This window comes from Tachypleus tridentatus, chromosome 1, assembly GCF_004210375.1.
Source record: "Tachypleus tridentatus isolate NWPU-2018 chromosome 1, ASM421037v1, whole genome shotgun sequence".
Lineage (NCBI taxonomy): Eukaryota > Metazoa > Arthropoda > Merostomata > Xiphosura > Limulidae > Tachypleus > Tachypleus tridentatus.
The window spans coordinates 29,558,085-29,585,815 of record NC_134825.1 but is presented as its reverse complement, the minus strand read 5'-3'; the positions used below and the strand labels follow the sequence as shown (position 1 = coordinate 29,585,815).

Genomic DNA, 27,731 nt, shown 5'->3' with positions numbered 1-27,731 from the left:
CTTCCCTCTAGTCTTACACTGCTAAATTAGGGACGGCTAGTACAGATAGCCCTCGAGTAGCTTTGTGCGAAATTCTCAAACAAACAAACAAACAGAAAACTGCAACAAAATATTATGGTCAAACTGACAGAATGTAAGTCAAGAGATTGGTCCCAGGCGTATTACACAAAATGAAATCAACCTTTATTGAATCAATAAATAAACACATTTTCTGCATTTATTTTGTGTACACTGGATGATGACGCACTTTCTATAGCTCTCACGAACTGAACAACTAGCTTCTTCGTTCAAGATGTTTTCTAGTCGACCAAATCTCTTGAGATCCAGTACAGTAATGTTTAAAACTAAAGTTTCTCACTTAACAGGGCTCGGCATGGCCAAGCGTGTTAAGGCGTGCGACTCGTAATCTGAGGGTCGCGAGTTCACATCCCCGTCGCGCCAAACATGCTCGCCCTTTCAGCTGTGGGGGCGTTATAATGTTACGGTCAATCCCACTATTCGTTGGTAAAAGAGTAGCTCAAGAGTTGGTGGTGGGTGGTGATGACTAGCCGCCTTCCCTCTAGTCTTACACTGCTAAATTAGGGACGGCTAACACAGATTGCCCTCGAGTAGCTTTGTGCGAAATTCAAAAAACAAACAAACAAACTTACTTAACAGAAAACATGATTTGCCTACAGCGACCAGCGCAACTTACGTAACTGATCATTCTCATTCAAAATATGTTATCATTACCCAACCAGTAAAAATAAACTGCTATTATTTATATCTTATAATCTAAAGAACAATAACAGCTGAAAAAAGTCAATGGTTTTTTTTTTAACTATGTATCATGTCCTACATAAACTCAATAAATCAAAAACAATTTTAATTCTACACTAAAATTAGAAGTTAGAAAATGCATGGTATATGATTATATATAATAAAACACAGAAAGCTAGTGAAGCATTAGAGAATTTGATAGTTTGATCAAATTCTATGTACCATTTAATACCCAAATATAATTACTACCAAGATGATTATTTTGCGTTTGTTAATATAACTACGTGTAATTAAATAATATATAATTAGAAATTAATTATTATAATTGTAGATATTACATTTACTTTTATACTACCATAAACCCCATAGTCAAATTGGAACATTTACAAAGTCTCATTTTGGTTTTGTTAAAGTTCAAAATAGGGAAGCTATTTTTGGAACATACCGTGTATCGAAAGAACACCTACATGGTTTGGTTTGTTGGAAATTTCGCTCAAAGCCACACATGGGCCATCAGAGCTAGCCGTCCCTAAATTAGCAGTGAAAAACTAAAGGGAAGGCAGCTGGTCATCATCACCCATTGCAAACTCTTGTGGGTTACTCTTTTACCAACGATTAGTGGGATTGATCGTAACTGTATAACGCCACCACGGCTGAAAAGGCGAGCATGTTTAGTGGGGCAGAAATTCAAGCTCGCAGATTATGAATTGATCACTCTAACCACCTGGCTATACCAGGCCTTTACACCTACATATCACAGATGTTCGTGAAATTAATGTCTAAAAGTTTATCGTGTTATGTAAAACTTTGTTGCTGAATATCATGAAGAAGGTAGTGTCTGGTTTATTTCTAATAACAATCAGCATTTAAATTTTTTAATCTTAACTTGTTCTTTTAAGCTTTTCGCATTAAATCTATACGTATTTATAACAAAATCAATTATTTTTACAAAGTTCTAATGATAGAATAGTTGATAATATATGGATTCATTCTACTCTTTATTTATATATAGCAAGTTCATACTTTTATCTCATAGTAAATAAAAAAAACCCTCATCTACATGTAGTAGCAGAATTTCTAGGTGTTTTTATTTGAGTGTGCTTGTGTGGGATCAAATGTTACTAAATATTTTTTTTTTCCTTTAAGAAGTGTTTACTTATTATTTTTGATTATCAAAAAGGTCAAAATTACTTCCTCTAAGTCTCACTTGATTGGAGATACTTATTTGGTACAAGATAATATAGATAGCTTGCCCATCAATAATAACAACAACACGTTTATGCCGGTGAATGTCACAATTTAGAGATTATTTTTAAAATATTAAAAACTAAAATCTCATACTTCAAGACAATCCAATTAGAATCATTCTCATACTTCAGGACTATCCAATTAAAATCATTGTCATACTTTAGGACTATCCAATTAGAATCATTGTCATACTTCAGGACTATCCAATTAGAATCTGTCCCCTCCCCATGAACAAATGTAATAAATTCATTATGCAATGAAGCGAGGAAGGATCTAAGATGTCGGTAAATCGCATTTAAAATACCCAATAAAATCATAATTGTACTATTTTCTCTGTTGCTACTACCTTAATGATAATTAATGTGTCATCTTTGCTAACGTGATTTTATGATAATATTTTAAAGAATCAAAATAAAGGGAAATGCATACTCTGAATAATGCAAGTAATCACAAGTTTTTCATAAATGATCTATCACACATCCACATTTATTAAATTTTCAGCAACGTCTACAAAACAATACAACTAAACATTTTCATTGAAGTCTAATAAATTATTTCTACAGTATAAACCAAACAAACAAATACAGTTCATTAACCTTGACATAATTCGAAACATTATTCAATATCTATTTAAAATATTTAATGTAAAATGCTAATACCAAAAACTTGTACCAGTGATATAGCATTACTTAAAAAAGGATTTCCCATTTTGAGTTTAGTATTTTGATTTCAACATAATTAAAAAAAACATTTATTCAGATTTTGATTCAAGAATTAGTTCAAGTTAAACGGTGTCACATGCAAAAAATAAACTTATTATATTGTGCAAAAAATAAAGTATGTTTTTGTGCAAAGTCTGTGTATTTAGCATGGTGCATAATACCTTTATTTTATTATGCTAAATTTTCTGCTAACTACAACTAAATCTAAGCTTCCTGATGACAAAAAAAAACCTATTTGCAGTAAAAATATTTTCTAAAGACAGCTGATACGGGAATTAAAAGTTTAATTGAAAAGGTTGAAATGTTCTGAACTTGAGTTTAATTAAAGTTTTAATACCCGTGCCAGCCATCTTAAAAAGACATTTAAATGCAAGCTTATAGAAGAAATGTTTTATAGCTCTCAAGCAACATAATTTAACAAGAAAGTTATTTTAAAAACTGTCCTTCATTATTATTGCTCAGACTACAGATGTGATACCCTAAAAGGGTGGGAAAGAATCCTGTAAGAAACAGGACATTCTCAAAACATTCTCAATTTTTTTGAGCAACAAACCTATAATTTGGTACAGACAGAACCATTCTGAAGTTTTTTTTGTTTTTTTTTTTTACAGGTGGGCCACCTCAGAACTTGTGTTTTTTTCTTTGTTAATTACACTAAATAAATGCTTCAAAATTATAATATATATATATATTCCATAATATTTTTTCACTTAAAATTACGATATTGTATGTATACACTGTTCACACATTTTCTAGAATATTGTGGTTTGAAATATTGCAATATGCAGGTTTTAAAACATAAGCCTGATCTCTGATATTATTTTTAGCTTCAACAACCAATGACCAAAACTTTTAAGCTTATTGTCTGACTAGATTCTGCCACTCACATGTGACTATTCCACTTGTGCTACTACTACCTCGAGTTTGTTCTTTGAGTTGCTAGCCAAGTAAAGAAAGTATCACACACTAGTTTAATAGTGTTTACTTCATATATTTAAATAACAATCAAAGTAGTCTTTATAATCATAAAGAGTAACATACCTATTACTTGTGAAACAAGTACAAGACATACCTTTATAGTATTGATTTTAATAGCTTATTTTCAATATATAAAACTTATTCAACTGTTTAGAAACAATATTAAATATTACTAATAGCATAATAAAACATTTTTGAGCCAGCTTAAAGCACAATTTCTTTGTGCATTTGAGTTCTAACCCAAGACATTTCAGTTATATATTACAGTCAAACCTCCTTTTTGTTTATCTCATTGTTAACATTTTATGTAATAGAAGAGAAAATCAGTTTAAAACATGTGTTGCATGTGAAATAATGATGATGTATTCAGATGTAATTTCATGAACTGAGTCAATAACCATGTGGAAAAATTACCACTTAGTGCAAACTTTCACACTGATTTGTGGCTCACACAACTAGACACTCTTAAATATCAAAATATTTCTTAAACTTGAATTAATACAATTCTATTTAGCAATATAAAATTAATATTCAAAGCTGAAAAGTCTATACTTGATTTCTAAACCTCAAACATCTTATGTGAAATCCATTCTCTCTCTGTCATTTGTAAACTTAAATATGAAAGCCTTAGTCCATTACAAACATAATAGCTTCACATCCAAACAGTAAATCGTCATTCTTACTTCTACATTAAATTGGTGTCTCATTTTTTCTGGCAATTGAATTTCCTTGCTAACACAGCATGGTTAATTGACATTCTATTTTATATTCTTTGCCCTTTTTATTTCCATATAAATAAGTTTTGATGAATACAAGACATTTTAAGCATACTTCATATCTTGTAGTTTATATTTTTGTTACATAGATCATTCTCCAGATTATGTTTAAGTTATGCAGTCACTAGATTCACATTGAACAATGAGATTAATATCATAGCAAAATAACTGCAGAAAGTTCTTAACCTATTAATTCACACATACCCAAGGTTTTCAGAGTTAAGTTGATATATTTTTTTAATTGCACCACAAACTTCAGGGAAAATATCAGTAAAATGAACAGCCAAGTTACTTTGTATGAAATTTTAAGTAACAAGAAATTATTCTTGAAAAAAACTCTAAACTAAGGAATTTAAATGTAAATACAGCTTTACACTTCCCAAAGGAATGTCTATAGATGACATTATATGATGTATTTGTCCTATAGTCAAATACAAAATTTATATAGAAAATATTTTCTGTGAAGAAAAAAAATCCACAAAACTAAAAAGACCCACACCTCCAGGACGTTGGATCAACACAGCTGTCACTTCATTATTTAATAATATTCATAGGAAAAGCAGTATATACAGCTACAGAGAGCAAAGATGACTAGCCAAATATTTCAGTTTCCTATTTGCCTTTGTGTCATCTTGGTACTTGGGTTGTCTTTTTTCTAATCTGTCAAATAAATAAAGATAACTTTAACAATCCAAAAGACAGTGCTTGTACCACATAAACAACTCATAATGTAATTATATTAATAAAGCTATATACACGAAGAACTGAAAACAGAAACACAAAATCTTTTAACAGGTGTTCTAACATGCCAAAAAACAAATGATCAGACACAGCATTTCAATTAATTGGAAATGTAGCATTATTCTAGACAGTTGTTTTCTGATGATAAAACACTTTACAAAAAGAAACTGAATTTGATAAGAGTGATATTAAGATGGTCTATATTCTAACAGTAAAATAAAATAAAACAGTAATATTGTGTGGTGTCTAAGACGGCCATTTTTCCAATATAAATATGTATCAGTTTGAGAAAATTGTCCTTATACATGTAAATACACATTAATGATGCTGTTGTAAGTACTGCTTCAACTGTGGCTACACTTTAACTAAACAAGTAAGCTAGTGATCTTATTGTTTTGAGACTGAAAGTGAACAAATGACTGAATGACCTACTTTTGATGAATAAGGCTAGTGTAATATTGAAACAGGCTCTTGCTGAGCCAACCAAAGGTACAAAACAGTACACTTAGTAAATAAAGCCATATAAGGACTTCTAAACTTATTTTGAGATATAGTCAACAGGTGATTTGAACACGATGAAATATCTACTGTAAGGTTTACATCATTTCAAAGCTCTAGATAAGTTTTTAGATAGTCTCATTTGCATTCTACCTAAAAATATCAAGTAAACTATTACTTTGTCCAAAATCTGTACCTGTTTTCATTTCTTTACATGTATTTTAACTCATTATACATTATGAGGCACAATAATGCTCCTCAAATTAGCTTGGCATCTCCAACTGACCCCAAAAAACACATTTTTTTTGTCTCTCATTGCCAAAAGGAAAATTTGTATAAATTAAATTAGCCTTAATGTATGTAAAACATACAAGATAAAATTAGGTGTAAAATCTAATCTAGTGTTATATTTGGATGACATACATACACAGTTCCTGTATTCAATAAAATGTCCAAATTTCAAAAGTTTTATCTGTTGATTTAAACCTCCATTTCTACAGACTCTATTTTGTGTTAAATAAGTAAATGTCTTAGTCTGCTACACACATATTTTACTTCTAATGGCATTCATCCACACTTATCTTCACCTGGATATGATTAATTGCCATCCAATGAAGTTTATATAAAAAAATCAGATAAACAACATTACAGAAGTAAACAAAAAGCATTAGAAAAACCTTTTTATAAAATTTAGGAAAACAAAGCATACATTTAGAGATAGCTATCTTTATAACAACAAACCTTTTTAAGATTCACTCCTTTTTCATTTTTTGGTTTGTCACTTAATCCACGGCTCTATAAAAGATATTCTTATCAGATATGCAAATAGATGTAACAGCTAGAAGTTCTGATATACAAGAATTTATTTTGTTTCATGCTTTTAACAACAAACAGCAGTAAAAACATGTATACATACATTTATAAGGATTTCACAAAGATTAGTTTAAAGAGTTATTCAACAGATTTGTTTTTTGTTAATTTCAAAACACTTTTGGCACTAATTTGTTATACAGTCGACAAAGAAAGCAGAAAATAATTTTGCTTTTAAAGTAAAAATAAATAAATATATTCTCAAATTTACTAACATTTTTCAGGTTATGAAAATTAAGTGTTTTTTTTGTTGAATTTTACATAAAGCTACTCATGGGATGTCTGTACTAACCATTACTATTTCTGAAGTAATAGAATAGAAGTAAGGCAACTAATCAACATCACTCACTGCCACCTACTGGGCTACTCTTTTACTAATAAATAGCAGGACTGGCATTATAACACCTCTACAGATAAAAGCACAGGCATACTTGGTGACAGGATTTGATCCCATGACACTCAGGTTCAGAGTCAAGTGCTGTAACTCATAAGCAATGCTAGGCCTTGTACAAGTTGTAATTAGAATTATTAAAATTATCACACTTTAAAAATTTCCAGATTTGTATAAAAGTTCAAAGATTTATAAAAATTTAGATATATTACTAGTTCAGTTAAAAATGTTATAAGACAGTTACCCAATCTGTTAATTATTAATTTGAATTAACTGAATAATAAAATAAAAAAATATTGAACATGACTTTCAGATATTAATTGTTATAAATTTACATAACTTTAAAGCCTTAAATCAAGTGTAAGCATCTGGTTCAGTTCACATATTTATATTTTACAATTTGTGTACATGTAAACTCCTTTAAACAACTTGATTACAGTTTCAAATTTGTGGATTGATTAATTTATTAATGAGCAAAATGAACTGTAGTATTTTTAATTTTTTTTAGAACAAAAATACAAAAGATATTATTAATTTTGTATTTATAATGACTATTACTTTTAAATGCTTACAATGAAGTTATTGTTATAAATGTGGATGTTAACTGTTCTCCTTGTATTGCAATTTTATTGGTGAGCATTTTTTTATATTTAAATTTATTTAAATAACAGACATATAGATGACTTTTTTGATTTGAATTATCAGATTATTAATAATACATCCTCCTACAATGCACCTAGAAAATATTAAAACTGGCAAAGAAATACATTTAAAAAAAACAAATGATTCAGTCAAATAATTTTTTTTTCATAAACAGAACTCTTGCTATGGCTTTCTTTCACTCTATACTAAAACCGTTTTTCACCTATATGGAAAAAAAATGATTTCAGTCTCTTAGATTTATAAAACTTGTATTAAAATGGAATATTTTATACTAAGGCTGATCTTTTATCCATGAAGAATTAAGCATAATACTTTTGCTAAAGTTCTCTAAAATATTTAAATATAAATATTATTAAATGTTACCAAATCTTTAAATAACATTATTGCAGAAGTTTTGTGGAAAGCTACTACAAAATTATTGCAGTAAAACACAAATACATTTAGTTTAAAATAGGTTACTACAGTTGCATCATGTCTGTCTCAGTACAAATTACATGTCAAGGTTAATTTCTATTTTACCATGTTCAGGTTAGCTAGGGAAATGATTTATGTAACTATACACATTTTTTTAACAGTACAGTTTGAAGATTGTTGTCTCAGCTTATATCAGTTTGTTACAACACTTTTAGAATTTGGAGGGAATATCCAAGTTTTCAGTTACTTAACAGTAGTAATTTTTAATTAGATATGTTAGGTTTTAAATACCTATGGTAAGGTTATGTTAAACATTAGTTGCTTAAATAAGTTTAATTACCTACTAATAGCTTTTTCTACTAACTAATAATTAGACTTAGGTGATTCTATAGTCTACTTAAGATGACAACAGTTCATATTAGATTTTATTATACTGTTTATATTGCTATGTAATCATTATGGCTGGCTGGAATGCCTACTTGAGAAGGTAAGTTTCTGCTTATCAACCCCAATTATTACGTTGTAGAAACCTGTTTTATTTTAATACATCCATTTCATCAGGAAGTAATTACTATTCCAAGTTTTATATGTGAGAGTTGTGGGATTCAGCACCCAAACCTCCTCTTTATATATATATATTTTTTTTTTCCCACATAGGAGGCTTGCAAAGCCTAATTCTGATAAGCCTTATTACTGTTTGGGTCTGACTTATCTAAATAATGCTCTTTTAAAGTAAGTTTTACCCTTTTCCAAGTAATTTGACGTTTAATTTTTTATCTTGAAAGAGTGACACAATTCATGGATGCACACACATTATATGCATGTGTAAATATATATACATATATATAAATGTAGTAGGAAACTGTGAAACTCTTTTATTTGAGAACAGATATCGTTATCTAATTACGTGTAATAAAGAAAAATGCTAAAGATTCTTTTTAAAAGACAACATACACTAGAAGGTTTCCTAATTAGGATTTATTAGCATGATATGTATGCAGAACCTAGAAACTTGTACAACATATTTCAAAACAATTATTTTAAAGCTTTGAAGAAGTATTTTAATAATGGTTGAAATTTAAGTAAACAAATAAGTTATTTCTCTATTTAAAGAACAAGTACTTTGTGGAAATTCATAAAACTTCATTTCATTATTCAGACAGTTTTCCCACTTTTAAAAATAGAGAACATGGACAATAATGAAAGGAAATTTAATTCAACAATATTTGAAAGTTGTTGTTTTTTTCAACTTAGTTTTTGCACTTTACTGCTGTTGATGAATTTTGACCCATAGGGGGCCATTTGGAACCCGAACGTACAAGAAACTAAAACAGTTTTATTCTCTCCCTTGAGAATGACAAACTTTTCTATCAAAATTAGTTGGAATTTTGTATATTTTGTTAATTATTCAATCGTTTTTCAATTACTATACTTGTGTGCTATTACTGTTTTTGGTTATTTATCTAGCATCTATAAAACACATCTACTTAAAAAAACTATGTAATTGATACACCTATACAGAGGTTGAATATGTTATATTAAAAGTTTCAGAGCTTCACCCAGTTGTTACAATCTATATCACCATATCTGATAATGTTCTACATGACAATAATGCATCTTAACAATATACCTATAGACTAGTTTCAATTGCAAAAGGCTCCATTATAAGATTGTCATTTTTCTAGCATACCATTCTTCCTTGCTTGGTTTCAATAATCCATCTAGTGTGCAAAATGGCAGTTTCACAGCACCTGTTTCAATAGTCAGGCACTGCATTCAGGGACTTGACCAGTACATCCATGTCTGGAATAGTATGAATACTCATTGTATTCTCCTGCCATATGTGGTATGTGACAGTTAAACAGGAGGTATGACTGGATGCCTCACCTTGGTGAACCTATTTAATGTTAGCCTCTTTTTTTCCAGATGGAGATCTTCATTATATTGTGTAGAGTTGCCTGTAGATGACTTCTGTGACTGTTTATGGATTCTCATTTGTCACAAGTTACTACACCTTGCTTACCATAGCTGAAATACAACTTGTTTAAGGTCTCTTTCCAGATGGTTCTGGATCCATCAACTGATCATTATGCCTGTATTTTTTAATGCCATTATTAAAGAGATATTTCTATCCTTAATCAGAAAATATTTTTTATGATTTCAATGTATGAATATTTTGTGTTGAAAAGGGCTGTTGCACACTCTTCTAAAAAGTAACCAATTTTCAGTGGCATTACACTACCTATAAAATGCCAAAAAAAAAAGTCAAATTGTAGTTCTGATACATGCCGCTCCATTGTGACTTCCTACTGGTTATGGGTGTCATGCGACTTGGTTATTTGCATATTCAAAATCATTTTAACATAACACACTCATTTCTCTGACTGTATAAAGTACTAATAGCCACAGAAGAGGTAATAGAGATATGTTTTTGTAAATAATTAATAAAATGTTTTTATGTGCAGCATATTTTCTTAATATGTAAAGTATTGGTGATAGTTTTCTTTTCATTTTTACAAACGTAAAAAAAATCATAGTCTATGATCTTTAAATTTTAACTTTACTTGCTTAGTATTTCACTATCACAGCTATTGATATTCTACAATCTCACTAATTACTAATTCACTAATTCATTAATAACAATAGCTCCCCTAGAAAGCTGTAATAGAGAAATATTGAGCTAATAAAGTTACAAATTTGAGATATAGGTCGTGATTTTATTTACGCTAACTGAAATATCTCATAATAAACTCCAGTTTGCATTAAACAAAATACAGAGTAACAGTTTTTCATGTTTCAATGCTTTATGCCTGATGTGAATTTTTTGTTGTTTTTCTTTAGCATTGCAAGATTGGTTTTATAACTTTTATAATTACGTTTTGAACAATAAAAAAATACACAGTATATACTTACTTTTAAGTAACCATAAAATGCTGAAGCATAGTGAGCTATACATAACTAGTATTATTAACATGATTGTAAATTTAAATTAGACTAGGCTTACAACACTATGAAAGTGGAGGTTAAAATGTTTTAAAAATATTTAGATTAGATGATTAATTTTTTGACATGTAGCAATAAGCTTAAGCTTGCTTAATTAGCAAGTAGGTAAAAAATTAGAACACTACTAAACATATTTAGTTTCTTACAGCATAAATAATTGTTCTCAAATATTTTATTCTGGATGTTTGTTTGTTTATTTGTTTTGGATTTTGCCCAAAGCAACACGAGTGCTGTCTGCACTACCCATCCCTAATTTAGCAGTGCAAGACTAAAGGGAAGGCAGCTAGTCATCACTGCCCACCACTTAAACTACTCTTTTAAAAATAAATAGCAGGATTGATCATCAGATTATAATACCCCCCATGGGTGAAAGGGTGAGCATGTTTGGTGTGATGACAATTCAAACCCATGACCTTCAGATTATGAATCAAGCTGCCTAACCACCTGGTCATGCCAAGCCTTTTTATTCTGTAAGCAAAGTCTGAAACCTAAAGTTTCTAATAAGCAAAATCAATGAAACAATATGTTCTACGAAAGTTGATAATTACAAACCTTGCTATGTTTAAGAAGATATATGTAATAAACAACAACAAAATATAGCTACCTTTAAAGTTATTTTCTTCACTTTAAGACACAAATCGTCCTCCTCCGAGCTGTCTGATTCTTCACAGTCACTGACAGAAAACCAATAAAAATACTCATTATATTAAAGAATTGTCTGCTTCTGCAGTTCTCAGTATAATTATTTTACCTTAATGGTCTAAAGAAAATGAGGTGCTAGTTACTGACCATATAACTCTGTCTCCTCAGTTTAATCTAAATGTAGCAGAAATTAATAAATAGACTGAAAAATATAAACATCTTCATAAACAGTATACAACAGAAAGGTATATGTACATATATCATGCAATTTTTTGTACAGTTTCATAAATATATTGGGGGCTTACATTGTTGTTAGCTAGACAACTTGTACCTTTCTCAAAACAATAGCAAACGTAAGAATTATCAATATGAGCTTATTTAACTGGTAAACTATACATTTCAGTTTCTGAATCAGTACAAGTATGTTAGAGTTTGTCGACTGGGGTGTTCTTGTAAAATATAAACATAAAAATTTACATCAGTAACATAGTAGTATTTTCAATTAGCTTTATGATTACAACATGATTTTTCAAAAACAAATTTCTAACCTTAGGTTAAAACAATCCTGTATCATTTATCACTTGTTTCTTGTAGAAGCATCAATTCCAGCACAACAATATATTAAGGCTTCATTCACTATCATGGTTAGTAGCCTACATGATCACATTCAATTAATCTTTAACTGCTCAGGAAGTTGTTTCACTAGATACTAATTACTGTTTACTTTTTATTTGACATTTCAGCCACTAATCATCTTGAGAGAGTTCTTAGAAGACATGTTTGTGGTGATAAGACTCAGAGAGGTCATAATGCTATCTATTACAAATTTGAATGAAATTGTCTTTTTCTTTTTTTCTTGTAAAAGAAAGATATGATAACTTTATATTTTACAGTAAATTAACCCAGTTGTGTATATTTGAAATGTCTGTACATAGAAGTTCAATGTGTCAAATCTGTTGACCACTCAGTGAAGTTAAATACTGAAATTGTATTTCTCATAAGTACTTACCTTGTATTATGTAAATAGCTAGTCTCCTTCATTGCTTCCCTCAATGCACAAAAAAATATTTACTGAACATGTCATAAGCTTTGATTCTCCTACTCATTTCAAATTGACTGATTTTAATGTGCTTTTCATAAAAATCATCATGTGTTACACACTCTCTTGACTCATGTGACTCCCTCTATTCAATTCTACTGAACTACCACTTTGAGCTTGAGCAGAAGATGGAAGCACAAATTTTCAGTGAGAAGGAATGATGTGAAGTGTGAGAGGAGGTAAGTATCCATTAGAATATATTTTCAGTGTATGGAAAGTTGTAGCTTCTTATCCTGTACATTACCTCCACACACATAAGTAGCTAGAATCCCACACTGAATTGATGGACGAACCAATGGGAGGAAAAGAAAGGAGTGTCTTTCAAAATTGTTTGAAGGACAGTCCCTAAGATGAGATAGTCAGATTCAAAGATTCGATGTGGGAGACCACACCAATTCTGAAACAGGTATAATCTTCAACCATCGAAGAAAGATGTCACACATATGGGCAGAAATATAGAACAGCACATCATAGTGGGAGAGAATTAAGGCCAAATAGTGACCAAATATTTATGAAACCCTACCATAAAAAATATAAAAGATGGTAAAATTAAAAGTATGTTTCCTAGATGTAGAGTGTCTAGAATGTGATGGACCTTACACAGCAAGTTAACAAAATCCAAAACCCACATTGTTTGGAACTGACATCCATGTGAGGGTAGGACGAAGATCATACTGCTGGTAAGTCAACTACAGTCCAAAATACAGCCACTGGTTACTGATATCCATGTGGGGATAGAAAAGAGGATTATATCATCTTTATCTCAAATGCATGAGACCAGAGGGAATCTTGAACCCCCAACCACTGAATGAGCACATATTAATATACTGGATAGTTCAATCCAGTATCCAAAAAGTTGTCTGCACAATGCAAAGCATCTCCTTAAAATTTGAAACTGATCAGAACCTCTCCAAGTGCAATAACATCCTTGTAACAATAAGCATCGGCATCACTCACAACACTGATGAACCAACAAGGAGTATAAATGAAGGAAGAATACAGACATTTGTAAAACACATGTGAGGACTTAAATTAATTGGTTCAACTCTAAATCCAAAACCTAGTCATTGGGAACTGAAATCCACATGAGGATAGAATGAGGGATCCCTTTCTGCTTTACCCATGTAGCACATGGGTGAGTACAGTCCAGGATGGGCAAACTTATGAAACGATTCCATCACGTGGATAAACCTACAAGCAATCTTGTGGAACACACCATCTTCGTAGTGTACACTAAGTGGCTATAGAAATATAATATGTAAGTCAACCTGACCTTACATTATGACTGATTAAAAAATACCTAGACAGGCACCATTCTCCACATGACTCTTTAAAGTTTTAGAGAGGAAGGAATAATCATGTACAAAGTGTACATGAAACATTGGTGACAAATAAATCAGACCACCTACATCCACAGTCTAAAAAGAGAAGGAAATAAGTCATAAGGGAAAATTGAAACAAAGTGCACAAGAGGGGGGCTAAAATAGAGGAAAAGTGAGGCAGTGAAAGACCAAATTATCATACCAATTTGAAAAGGTAATCTACCATGATAAAAAATAATTCTGAAAGGAGTGCAGCAACAGGTAAAGCATAGGAAAGGTAAACATCCTATGGGATCAGGAAAAACAAAAGGTGTGGTACAAGGCTGTCAAATAACCCGAGATCAAGGAGACAGAAGACTCCTAATCAAAAGCCAAGTGAGGAAATCCATATATAAGAAATAATGAATTGAACAAATATTCTAGTTTTGCTTCATTACCTGTGATTTACTCCCAACAAAAAGTTAATGTCTAGTTCTTTCTCCAACCAGTACCACCTGAAACTGTTTTTAACCAACTGTTAACTTCTCCAGCCCTCACTTCACCATGCAACTTGATAACTTTTGTCAATTTTTAAATTGATTACATCTTCAAATTATGCTTTTACAAATTTTAAATAATATTTTTTGTACAAAAATGCAAACTATGAGCACACCATTTCATAGTATCAAGGAAAATTAATTAACTAGCTTCTGAAAAGTCAAAAACAGCAATAGTTATATGCAAGATATTGAAACATATTGTTTGAGACTTAAATATGATGGTGTTGTTCACTTTGAGTATGTTTTAATTTTAAGTGTGTAATTTTAATATTAATATAAGCAATAGAGTATTACATTCTTCCCCCCAGTTCTCATACTTTCTCCCTAGGTTATTGTGAATCTTAGGTAACATAAACAATCTACACCAATTTATTTGATAAGAGAATTTCTTAAGGCTCAAGTTCAATTTATCATGTGAAAGGGACATATTAAAAACCATAAGACGAAACAAAACTATTTAAAATTTAACACAAAAATACATTGTACTCCAATTAAAACTATTTAATGTTTTATTTACTTTAGAAAAAAATATTTGTTCATCAAGAAACCTTCGATTCTAAACCATATATTAATACTATTTCTTTATCATGATTTAATAAACAAACATAATTTTATTATTTTGTTACATCTGCATTAATGTTTGCCATATTGTATGTAAAATTAAGTTTGCGACTCTTTCTGTCAACATAACAAGAAGTCACAGTAAATATGTAGTTCAATCAACCCTTCAAACACTAATAAATCATTCACACACATAACAGAGATAAGTTATCACCAAAATATTAAAAAAAGACAACTAAATTTAAGAGAAGGAGGAACTCAGAAACTTATTGACAAGTGAAATAAAAATTTTAACATGCAAAGTAGCAAACTGTTAGTAAAATGTACAAGCTACTGATCACAAAAAATCAGATGTATTACAAAGGTATTTTTTACTTAAGATATGTCAGTGAACTGACAACATAAGCCTGGTCCTAGGGAATCAGGACCAGTCCTTTGTTAATATCTGACATTAAATGCATAATATTATGTTGAATGGCACTTTGTAAAAGGTCGAGGCATGTACATTTTAATTCCTTCCCATGCTCAGGGTTAAAACTGAGATGTTTCTCAACACTTGGGCAAAGAGGAGACTCACCTTGAATCAGCATTTTGCAACTTTTCACCAATAACTCCAGCTTTCAAATCCTGAAAAAAAGCAATACTTAAATTCTGTTCATCATGGACCTAATTACTTAACCACATACATGAATATGCATTTTGAAATGACAAGAAATAGGTAAGATTTGGAACATAACACAAAACATATAACACTAATGAAACATTTCAAAACCATGTGTCAGTCAAATACAGATTAAAAATAATATAATGTCATACATCAGGAATTTTCTATAATGCAAAGAAGATAAAAGATGTGTTATGTGTCAACAAATACATACAACTCTGTACATACACAGGAAAGCAACTGCAAAATAAGGTGAAAAGGTTACAATATTCCTGAAAATAAATTATTGTAAACAAAATTGTTTTCTTTGATAGTAAATTATTTCATACAGTTGGACAGTGTTAAATATTGTAAGAGATTAATCTGACTTTAGAGCTAGTTCTTGTATGCAGGAATATTAAAATTACAATTAATAGAACTAAACACAGTTAAAATGTAGTTTAACAATAAACTTCCTTAACTATTAATATTAAATTAAAATCATATGGAATTCAACGTATAAAAATGTACTAACTGCAACAAAGAAAATTTTACTACTTTTTAGACTGATTAAAATATAAACTCTTCACATAAAATACTGTACTACACTGGACAAAATACTTGTAGTAGTGGTTAGGTATCAACTTCATGTAATGGTGATCTTATAATGAATTGTTATTAAAATGTTTAGTAATCACTGGTAGCGAAGTACAGTCATTGATTCATCACTTTCAAACTTAGGTGTTTTTTTTGTTTTTTTCTGTTTTTTTAGCAAATAACTTATTTCTAATCTATCTTCACAATACATTGCTAATATGTTTAAAGAAACTGTGGAATCACTGAAACATAAGTTTTGTTTTATCCCATTATTCATACAGAAGATAAAATTGTATTTACATTATATTGATGATACATGCTAAATATTTCATAAAATGATTTATAATACTGTAATCAATGATATGTTTATGAAACTCAATTACTCATAAATGGTAAAACCACCTTTCTAACATTATTATTTTTATTGATTCAATCCTTTTCATACCACTGCTTTCAACTTTTTGCTACAATAAAAAAAAAGAAATAAAAACTGAAAAATAAAATTCCACTAGACTACCACATTTCTTTTTAGTTTTAGTATAGTATCTCTAATATGTGACTTATGTATATTCATTCTTATTTATTTTGTTCTGCCAATGTAACTAGCAATCTTTTATTCACTTAGAAAAATTATTTGCTCAGCTGATTATTTCATTTCTTCATCTGTTTTTAAATAGCCTTCACATTATTTACAATTTAATGCATAACATACAAATATCCCTTCTCATTCTATGATAATATTCTTACTTTAGTTACTCAACATTCTACATAAAATTTTTGGCAAGTTTTCAAATACAACTTTGTGATTATTAAATAGCTTTTTGAAATTTTCATCAATCAAACTGACTTCATACTACATACATATCAATCAATACCAAAATTCAAACAATACAGAGCAACAAATGTAATATATTTTTTAAAGTTTTTTTTTTATTTCTACAAAACTATTTTTAGTAGATGTAAACTTCTCCTCACAGTATATATTAGATACTTACATAGAATTTTTAAGTTCAGTTAATCTAAGTTATCTTATTTCATTTTTTGGAAAATGAGGAATATATTCATTGGTTAAATTCACTGAAATAACTAATTCAGCATGTTTTGTATGATTATAAACATTCAAATATCAATATGAATTGGTGGGCTTCTTTTTGTGTGAATAGCAAACTTGTTTATAATTCTAAATAAATTAGATGGATGTATATTTTAAAATGTTATAGTTGCAAAACCATATATATATATATATGGAAAACAGAAATATTAACAATGAAAATGAATCTACATAGTCATGGTTCAGAAATCCCCTAACTAGTTCATTTGATTACATGATAACTAGCATTTTATTGAATGTATTAGAAATAAATATTGTAGTTTACTAGAACCTTAAAGTATATAATTTTTAGTGCTATAACAATGTAAATTAGCAGTATTAAAGTTATTCTATTAAGACATCTAAGGTAACACTCCTGGAAATAAAACAGAAATTTAAAACGTTTTTCAAGTTTTGTATTTTATTTTATACTAGCTGGATGGAAGTTATGTAAATTCCTGATTAATGAAAGATTTAAAAAGTTACATCCCTTATATGTAATTGTAAAAAATGCAAAAATGATCACAAAAACCCAAAATACAAAATGTGAAACTGTAAATTTATATGTATCTCCCCATGGACCCAATGAACTTCCATACCAAATATGTAAAGATGCATCTTCAAAGGGTGAAGTAGTGGTAAAAAATACAAAAATGCTCAAAAAAACTAGAAAATGCAAAACTGAAAATTCCTGCATGGACCTAATGAACCTTTATTCCAATTTTTGTGAAAATCTATCCACAACATGTAAAGTAGTTACTTGGGCACACAACAAGCAATACTATTGTATTTATAAAGATACACAGATATTATATTTATACAGATACACATACAAAAATTAATTCTAGTAGTACAATTCCAAAAATACACCTACTTTCATGCCATCAATTGTACAGTATTCCAACAAAGCTTCACAAAAATGATGTCCGATAGCTTCATAATCAAAAGCTGTAAAATGATATCCTGCTAAGTCACCCTTAGAAGAACCAGCCAATGAAGCCTACAAAGCAGAAGCAGAACAAGTATTAATGTAAACTAATATCTTCAGTTTCAATATAACATCACCAAATTCTCTCATAAATACAACAAACAACAATGAGACTTATTCAATATTAAATACTACAAAACTGAGAGACATGACCGATATGTTTCTATTCTATTTTCAAACTTTTCAGCTAAGTTGTTTTTACAACAATAACAGAGGACTATGTTTGTGCTGAGTATTATTAATTTATTAAGTTTTGCCAGAAAATGTTAATCTAAACTTACATTATGTTTAAATGTGTTCAACACTGAACTGTCTAATTTATTTATTTTATCTTAATTTTTGCAACAAACTTTAAGGTGAATTTCAGTGCATGCTAATAAATTTCTAAACATATTTTTCTTATAACAATGATGAATTTTTCAGATTAATATTTATTTTTAAATTACATTATTAAAATATGCTGTTGTATTAATAGTTCCTGAATAATGAATATGGAGAATTGTCCAAATATTAAATTAAACGAGACAGTCCAAGTACAGGACTAATGGATTATGAGAAGTTAAATAAAATAAGGATTAAACTGTTTTTCAAATGCATACACTTGAAAAATCTACAATGAAAAAAAAGTCATCCAATACTTAGACAATGAGTCAAAGAGCTAAATATGTTATTGGTAGCCACAAAAAACTAATAATACTGGTTTGTTAATTAAATCATAGAAGTTAAAAAAAATACAAATGAACAAATCTATGAGTCAAGAATAAATGAAATACATTAATTCTGATAGTTCTGAAAAAAATATAATTCAGATGACCTAATTCAACTGGTATTAAAATTTAACTGTTGTTCAGTACATTCAATTTGTGTGAATGTTTGTTTGATTTCTTCCTTAATGTCTCTACGTCAACAAAGACGAATTTTACCAAGATAAAAATGTAATATTTTATCCTTTTTAAAATCAGCAAAAAATTATTAGCTGTGCTAATATATATCTCTTACATTTCTGAGTTACAAAACATATTATTTTTACAGAAATAGTTACATGAAAGTAATGCAGAAATTAATACCTCCAAGGTGTAGCTATTCGTAACTCCAAGTCTCCACATAGCAATACGAGCAGTGCCTTCCTTAATTCGTTGAACTTTATACCAGCAGCAAGACAAGCTGAACTGAAATGTATATATACCAATACACATGTAAACAGATATTGGTGAAGATTACAATAATATAAACTTACCAAATGTGTCCAGAAGTTTTGAAAACAAAAATCACACTACAATATAACAGTTCATCATTTTGCTATGCAAAATTGTCAAAATCTTTATGAGAATTATAGCTAACAATTAAGGAGTATTACACTTCCACTGACACTGTTTTATTCATAGTTTCTGCCAATTGTTATGAGCAGAATGCACTACTTTACTATGTTCAGAAATAAACTAGAAATTATAGTTACTTCAAATATGTAAAATGATAGTTAACATTTTTGCCACCTGAAAATATAATTCAAGTACATTATTATCTCTCCAAAAAACCAATTAGTTAGTAACTATCACCCCTGCACATCCTATCTTCTACATACAATCAGACAATTCCTTTACATTAACAATAGGATGACACAACTTCCTTGTACAACAATTCCATTGAACAATATAACCAAAAAGGTTGTTTTGTCTGTTGCATAGCAAAGCTACTGTGGCTATCTGCCAACTCTTTTGTTCTAAAATGTCAACCACAGTGAAGGCAAGTATGGGGAAAACACTACTAACCCTTGGGGTATTTACCAATAAACAAATATTTCAATGCTCCTGCTGCTGAAATGGATAGTATGATTAGAAATAGATTTTAATTCTGTGAATGGCAGATTGCAAGTTGAAATACTAGCTTCTATAACTATTTCAGGACCACAAATGAAAAGTTCATTCTTGATGAGGCAAAGAGACATACTATAAATGGAAAGATATGGTAAAATGTTCAGTTGAGAAATGAATATCTATCTTAGACACATTTATCAGGCAGGAAAACTATTAATTAACCTCAGACTAAATATTCCTCCATTTAGGTATGGTATCTTATTGTTTAATGGTATTTAACAATACAAACTAGCACAATGTATGTTATCACATGCATGAGTGAAAGCTCTTTCAACAGCTTCACTCATATGCAAAAACTTTTCTGCAATAGTTACAAGGTGATATCTAACTGTTCTGTGGGGAGGTGGTTATTATAGTCTCAAATTAACTATTAATACAGAGATTTCAAGCCTAAAAACTGAGCACCAAAGACAAACAAAAATATTACTGCTAGTAAAATTAAAGTTGGTTTCTAGAAATATAATAGTAGTAGCTGAATTCTGAAATTATATATCAGCTTCTTGTAGTTTGTGGTAAATACATATCTTCTACCTTACCAAGTCTGAAGCCCACTTCTGCATTAAGAAAGGAAAGATGTGCTGTTGATCTGTTGTTTCTTTCTTGCTGTCGCAACCATAGATAAAGGAATTATATTTGCGGCTGTGACCATGAATGTCACAGAATAGTAATACATCATGATCTCTCTGCATCCTGAGAAAACAAATACATTTAACAACTATTTTACAACAAAACAGTAACTGAAGTTTCAGAATCAGATATATTATTTGATATTTTCAATCTTAGTGGTACCTTATGCATGGACTAAATGTCCAGATTAAAGTTCACAAGATTCAGGTAAAGCCATTTCTAATTTTAAACTACTACATAGACGTTCACCCAGTAAACATCACCTTCCAACTATGTGGTGAGCCTTAACCAAATAATGAAACTAACTGTCACTTTTTATAATGCACATACAGCTGAAAGGGTCGTGTGTGTGTTCAACAACATATTTCAGGCTCAAACATATGAACTTTCAACTTGCAGCCCATGCTAACCACACAATAAGTACAGTCCAATACTAGTCATATTAAGAAAACAATAGTTGTGTATTATGAAAAACTCTACTTCTTGAATGACTAATTATAATCTAGATCTCTTGCCTAGAGTACATCAAAAAGGTATCTATTTTATCATTTAGTTTTCTTTCAAAAAATTATTCATGTGTTTAGTTTTTTTCTCCAGGCTATTCCCCACACATGCAATTGGTTTAGTCTAAACCAGGGGTGTGCAACAGGCGGCCCGCGGGCCACAACCCGGCCCGCCAAGCCATTTAGTGTGGCCCTAGTTGTTGTAATCTAACCATGTGGCCTGATCTGTAATCCAACGCAAATGGAATATTTTTAAAAGCATCGATCCTACGGGATTCCCAGGCTTCGACTCGACAAACTTCTAAAATTATCTTTGCTAGAGAGGAGCAGGCCGAATTCGATTGGTCGGCCTCCTTAGGGCATGAATAGGTGACGTGCACTAGCACTATTGTCTACGACTCAATGTCATGTCCTGAACCTCGCCTTCGCCCGCTGGCGACAATTTTCCCTAACCTCTGCTGTCCGTCATTCATTATTGGTGAAAATTTTATTACCTTTTACAGTTACTACAAGAGATTGAAGGTAAATTGATTATTATTTAGCATATTGTTGTGACTTTACTGAATTTATTAAAATTTTTGCTTTCAGATGCATCTGATTCTATGTACAGTGTGACCTCGTTATTCGCGGGAGTTACATTCTTTACCCTCCCGCGAATAGCGAAAAAACCGCGAATATTGGACGCAGTTTTAAAACGTATATGTATGCGATTATATACTATATGAAATGCTTCCCAAACACTAATGATACTTATACTCATTGATGCAGTAATAATGTAGAAATATTGCATACTGTTATGTATTTCACTAAATTGTACCGTGCGTTACCGGGCTGTGCTTTGCCGTTTGCGTTGTTGGGGAAGCTGAGGCAGTCAGCCAATAGCAGTCCAATCTTGTTTGGTGAAGACGACAATTGATAAAACGGCTTGATTGAGTAAATACAACAGAAATCTCCTCGAAAGCCCTTTCAGTCTCTGTGACCTACAAAACGCAGTTCGCGCATAACCCGCGAATATGCGGGGCCGCGAATGGCGAACCGCGAATAGGCGAGGTCACACTGTATTTTGCTATTCTCAATTAATTTAAGTACCGGAAGGCTATGATCGGATGCCAATTTAGAAACATGTGTTTCTGTCCATAAGAGGTTCCATGTGTAAATAAATTCTATGTTTTTTCTACTTTGCTATTTTCGTGAGAATAATTTTGTTTTGATTTCAGGGCTAGTAAAATGTCAGCAGTTAAGAAACGAAAAATTGATGATGAGGGAAGGTTATTCAACAGTGAATGGTGCACAAAATATCTTGTTGCCCCACATAATCAAGGTGTTGTCTGCCTCGTCTGTCAAACTACAATTGCAGTCATGAAAGAGTACAATATTAAGCGACATTACGCAACTAAGCACTCCTCCCAGTTTGATGAAATTGTTGGTCAGGCACGAAAGGACAAAATTGAACATTTAAAAACATCCATTGAAAAGCAACAAGGTGTTTTTACCACTTTCAAGAAAAATTCAGAACTGGTGACAAAACTGAGTTTTAAGCTTTGTGAATGTATGGCAGAAAAGGGAAAGCCTTTCAGTGATGGAGAATTTATTAAAATTGTTTAACAATATTCACAGAATATGCATGTCCAGAGAAAAATATTTGGTGGAGCAAACTAGCCTTTCCGCTTTACTGTCTCATGGGACAAAAGATCTTTCAGAGGACATCAAAGAAACTTTGAAAGAGAGATTGAATTCGTGTGAAGCTTTCAGTCTGGCTTTGGATGAAAGCACTGATATCAATGACACATCCCAACTTGTCATTTTCATCAGAGCTGTTACTGCAGGCTTTGATGTTTTCAAAGAGTTTTTAGATATGGCAAGCCTTTCCTCCACAACCACAGGACAGGATATTTGTGAACAAGTGCTTAAGGTTGTAGAAAAGTTTGAACTGAATCCTTATAAATTATGTGGTGTTACAACAGATGGTGCTCCTTCCATGATAGGTAGGACAAATGGATTCACCAAGAAATTTCTAACTGCAATTGGAGCACAAGACGTAGTTGTAAGCCATTGCATTATTCACCAAGAGAGCTTGTGCACCAAAGTTCTGGATTTTGCAGAAGTCATGAAAATGTCGTCCAATGCGTAAATTATATTCGAACACGAGGATTAAATCATCGACAATTTAAAACTTTTTTAGATGAGCTGGACAGTGAGTATTCAGATGTTTTGTACTTCTCTGCTGTACGTTGGCTTAGTAGAGCTGCTACTTTGAAGAGATTCTGGAATCTGCGAGAGGAGATTAAGTTCTTCATGGAGAGCAAACGTCAGAATGTGGACTTCTTGAGCAATGAGAACTGGCTGAATGACTTAGCATTCCTCACAGACATTACACAGCATCTGTCTGATTTAAACTTAAAACTACAAGGAAAAGTCAACTTGTGAATAAGTTGTTTGAGCATATTTGTGCTTTTGAGAAGAAATTGGAACTTTTCCAGGTTCAGTTGAGAAGAGCCATATTGACCCATTTTACATGTCTTGCAACCAGGAAACTGGAATTTCCTAATCTGGATTGCACCAAATATGGAACCAGTGTACAAAAGCTGCGTGATGAGTTTGCAAACAGATTTCCAGATTTCAGACAAACTGAAATTAGATTGAAATTGTTCGCTCAACCTTTTGATTTGGCAGTGGAAGACAGTCCTGATGATTGCCAAATGGAACTCATTGAACTGCAGGCTGACATGGACACTAAAAGGAAATTCTCTGAAAACAGTTTGCTAGACTTTTACAAACTCTGTGTGCGTGAAAAGTTTCCCAATTTGTCCGTCATGCACAAAGAATTGCCTCCCTTTTGGTAGCACCTACTGCTGTGAGCAATTTTTCTCCAAAATGAAGCTCATCAAAACCAAATGTAGAAGTCAGCTGACTGATGAACATTTGACCAGTCAGTTAAGAGTGGCAACCACTTCTGTCAAAGCTGATATTGACAAGCTCTGCAAGGACTCTAAATTTCAAGTGTCGCACTAAAATGATCACTCATGCAAAAAATATAAAATATTATGCTTGCATTTTGAGAATTTTTTTTAATTTATTGTGCATGTACACGAATAAGCTTGTTTTTTAAGTGGCCCCGCTTGATTGATGAAGTTGGTTATATGGCCCACCGACGAAAAATGTTGCACACCCCTGGTCTAAACAAAAGAAGACTTCGTTGTGTATCTTTTCTCACTTGTACATTAAAATTCACTAATTTAATAAAAAATTAAAAACATTCAAAATACTTTCCATAACTTAAGTTCAGCTAGACTTCCATTTTTAAATACTTGCACTGCTTAACAATTTGCATCTTTATCACACAATAATGGAACCTATAAATTCATTACACCTACCTAGTAATTAAGTTTTTCAGGTACCAAGCAGTTGGAAAGGCTTCTTTTATGGAAGACTGATATTGCCGATTGAGGTCCCGACCAGTTAACGAACAACGATAGTTTCCAACAATTACTCCATCAGGATTTAGCATAGGAACAATCTTGAAAATCAGTTGTTTCCGTAGCAGCTAAAATAAAAACCATTTCATAAACCATATAAATCTTATTCAACCAATACATTATATGAATAACTATATAATCATGTAAATAAAGTTTTTGTTTAAATAAAAAATACATCACAATAATTTATTAAGAAAAATGATTAATTTATAATTTTAATAAAAAACCTTAATTATTTTACTCTTTACACATGAAATAAAAATTCAATTTTCTGTAACACATTAGTGTCATAGTTATGAATATCCTGTTGTATAACTTATCCTGTCATGAATATATCACACCCAAAACCACAAAGTGTGGAGTGTATTTTCTCAACAACAAAATATGACACAAGAACTCCTGACATTCACAAAATGGGCATGCAAAAACCATTTGGCTACACCTGGAACCACAGACAAATATCCTAGTTCAAATATGATATACATCACACTGTATTTAGTGTCACCTTATACCTAGGTTATTCAAAACCTTTAAAGTTAATAGAAATTAGACAAATTTGCTATATCTGAATAAAATATTTCTTCGACCTATACACAAATAATAATGTGCAACAGAATGAAAAAAAAACACATGCTAAGTTCTTTAAACAATCATAAATATGTACTTCAGCTTTGGTAGAATCTGCAAGGATGAAATCCAACAGTCCTTTCATTATCCAACTAGAATTGGACTCTCCAGGATGGACTCTGGCAGAAATTATGACAACTTTTTTTCTGGAAATATCAACTTCAACTTACTGACACCAAAATTATCATATTAATGTATAAAATGCACTTCAAGATCATCGTATGTTACAGTTCAAACACATACAATTAAATAAACACAAATATAACATTAATTAATGATTCTTACTATAATTAAAAGAATAATTTACTTCAATTTTTGAGAAAGTTCTTGATCTTAATGAATAGCAAAAAACACTCCTGTCAAACTTCCATCCTGATTTTCAAAAGTAAAAATGCTTGCATCTAATAACAGAACTTCAAAAGTAAGGAAAGAGCATTGCTACTACAAAAACATTCACTTACATTTTCATAAATGTAAAATTGATAGCTTTACCTTATCTGTTACTTAACAATAACAATGAAAATATTCTCATTATGCACATTACAGTAACTTGTAACATTCATTTGTACACATCTTGAGTCCAAATTCATGTATGATTTTTTTTTACAGCATTGTTAATTTCAGGTTTATTTTTATTAGAAAACAATTTAAAAAGAAGCTATTACACAAAAATATACAAGTTTTAAAATTAGCTTGAAAAGCAAAATAATGAAGACAATGGCCCATTATCATTAAGTGCTTCTAAAGACACACAAAGTATGTATAATTCATAATATAAAACAAGAAAAAGAAAACATCAATCAGAAATAGAAAAATTATGACACATAAAAATAACCAGTTAAAACTTGCATCTTTTTTTTTCCTTAACTGGTCCAGTGTCTGAAGCCCTGGAAGTTACTGTAAGCAGTGGTACTAAGTTGCCTGCAAGTGTGCGACACAATAACCTCTGCTTACATAGAGTCCTTTTCATTGGTTCATTTTCAATCATTGACAAATATTCCTACAACATATGATGCTTAATTTTAAACACAAAGACATACACTTTAAAAATTAAATTATAAAAAAGTAACAATGCATGTAGTTTTTACCATAAACAGAAGTTTAAAAAGTTAAAAAATAATGAAAATTATAATCAAGATATTTATGTTTTAAAAATGTATACTTTCCATTATACAGCATTTAAAGAATTGAATAAAGTACAATAATTTGGTAACGAATATCAGAATAAGTTATTATTCCTTTGGAAAATAAGAAAAAAGCATGTTATAAGGAATAAGTAACAGAAACCTGGATAACTCATATAATGCATTCAAATATTTTATTAAATATTTTTAAACAGCTTACCATCAAATCAGTGTATGTGTAGGGGAAGCAAAATGCAAAGAAGACTCTATCATAATCATAAGGAAATTCAAAGGAAAAAGTCAAGCTGTACATGGTAGCTCCATCTCCATTACTGAAAAATTTCAAAGCAAACTCAAAAATTCTAACACATAAATTTCAATTATATAACTGTAATTTATGAACTATAAAATATGCTTTTTACTACTTCTTTTAAAGTTTAAATTTTAAGTTCAAAACTCATGAAGTACACTAATCACAGACAGAGCATTTGTAGATAAAGTTAGAAAAATTTTTTGTACATAACACAAAATCATTTTTATGCTTTAAAAAATAATACCTGCATAAATACACATACAATTAACTTAGTGATTTGGCAAGAAAATTATCTCTCATTTATTAAAGTATTTTTATATAAACATGTAAAATAACTTGTGCATTAGGCAAAATTTTCAAATATGTTTAAGCAGACAAACTGTTCTTATCTGTAAGAAGTATCACATCATTTATGTAGATAAAATTTTAAAAAGTAAATATATGTACATACATGTAAAAAACAAACAAACTTATACATGTCCTAACATGGCTTGATCACTTTTTAACAGAGTGGGTCTCACCACAAAATAAACAATTGTGTGATTAGCCTTATTTAGTAGAGACATGCTCTGCATTTCCTTAAAATCTAAAAATGTGTTTAATTTTCTTTAAATTATAGGTTCTCTTTGTTGATGTGAAAATG

At 30.6% G+C, this 27,731-nt stretch overlaps 3 protein-coding genes across 3 annotated transcripts in view; all 3 read right to left on the bottom strand.

Annotated features, from left to right (window-relative positions):
- Window positions 1-2,523: 2,523 nt before the first annotated feature.
- LOC143245006 (cytosolic carboxypeptidase 2-like) lies at window positions 2,524-21,104 on the bottom strand. The gene is made up of 7 exons (XM_076490735.1): window positions 20,955-21,104; window positions 19,612-19,713; window positions 18,431-18,556; window positions 15,804-15,853; window positions 11,668-11,737; window positions 6,464-6,517; window positions 2,524-5,143 (listed from the first exon to the last, which is right to left on the bottom strand). Exons 1-7 carry the CDS (start codon window positions 20,976-20,978, stop codon window positions 5,111-5,113), a joined length of 459 nt encoding a protein of 152 aa, XP_076346850.1. The 5' UTR covers window positions 20,979-21,104; the 3' UTR covers window positions 2,524-5,110.
- A 3,814-nt stretch (window positions 21,105-24,918) lies between these two features.
- Window positions 24,919-25,875, bottom strand: LOC143232298 (cytosolic carboxypeptidase 2-like). Its single transcript, XM_076467538.1, has 2 exons — window positions 25,689-25,875; window positions 24,919-25,092 (listed from the first exon to the last, which is right to left on the bottom strand). The coding sequence occupies exons 1-2, from the start codon at window positions 25,734-25,736 to the stop codon at window positions 24,919-24,921; spliced, it is 222 nt and encodes a 73-aa protein (XP_076323653.1). The 5' UTR covers window positions 25,737-25,875.
- Window positions 25,876-26,001: 126 nt separating this feature from the next.
- LOC143232293 (cytosolic carboxypeptidase 2-like) overlaps window positions 26,002-27,731 on the bottom strand; it is a 4,090-nt gene continuing 2,360 nt past the window's right edge. The window contains exons 2-3 of the mRNA XM_076467524.1: window positions 26,996-27,127; window positions 26,002-26,651 (exon numbers count right to left, since the gene is read on the bottom strand). Coding sequence (XP_076323639.1) covers window positions 26,490-26,651; window positions 26,996-27,127 — 294 coding nt within the window. The 3' untranslated portion in view covers window positions 26,002-26,489. The remainder of the gene's footprint in view (window positions 26,652-26,995; window positions 27,128-27,731) is intronic.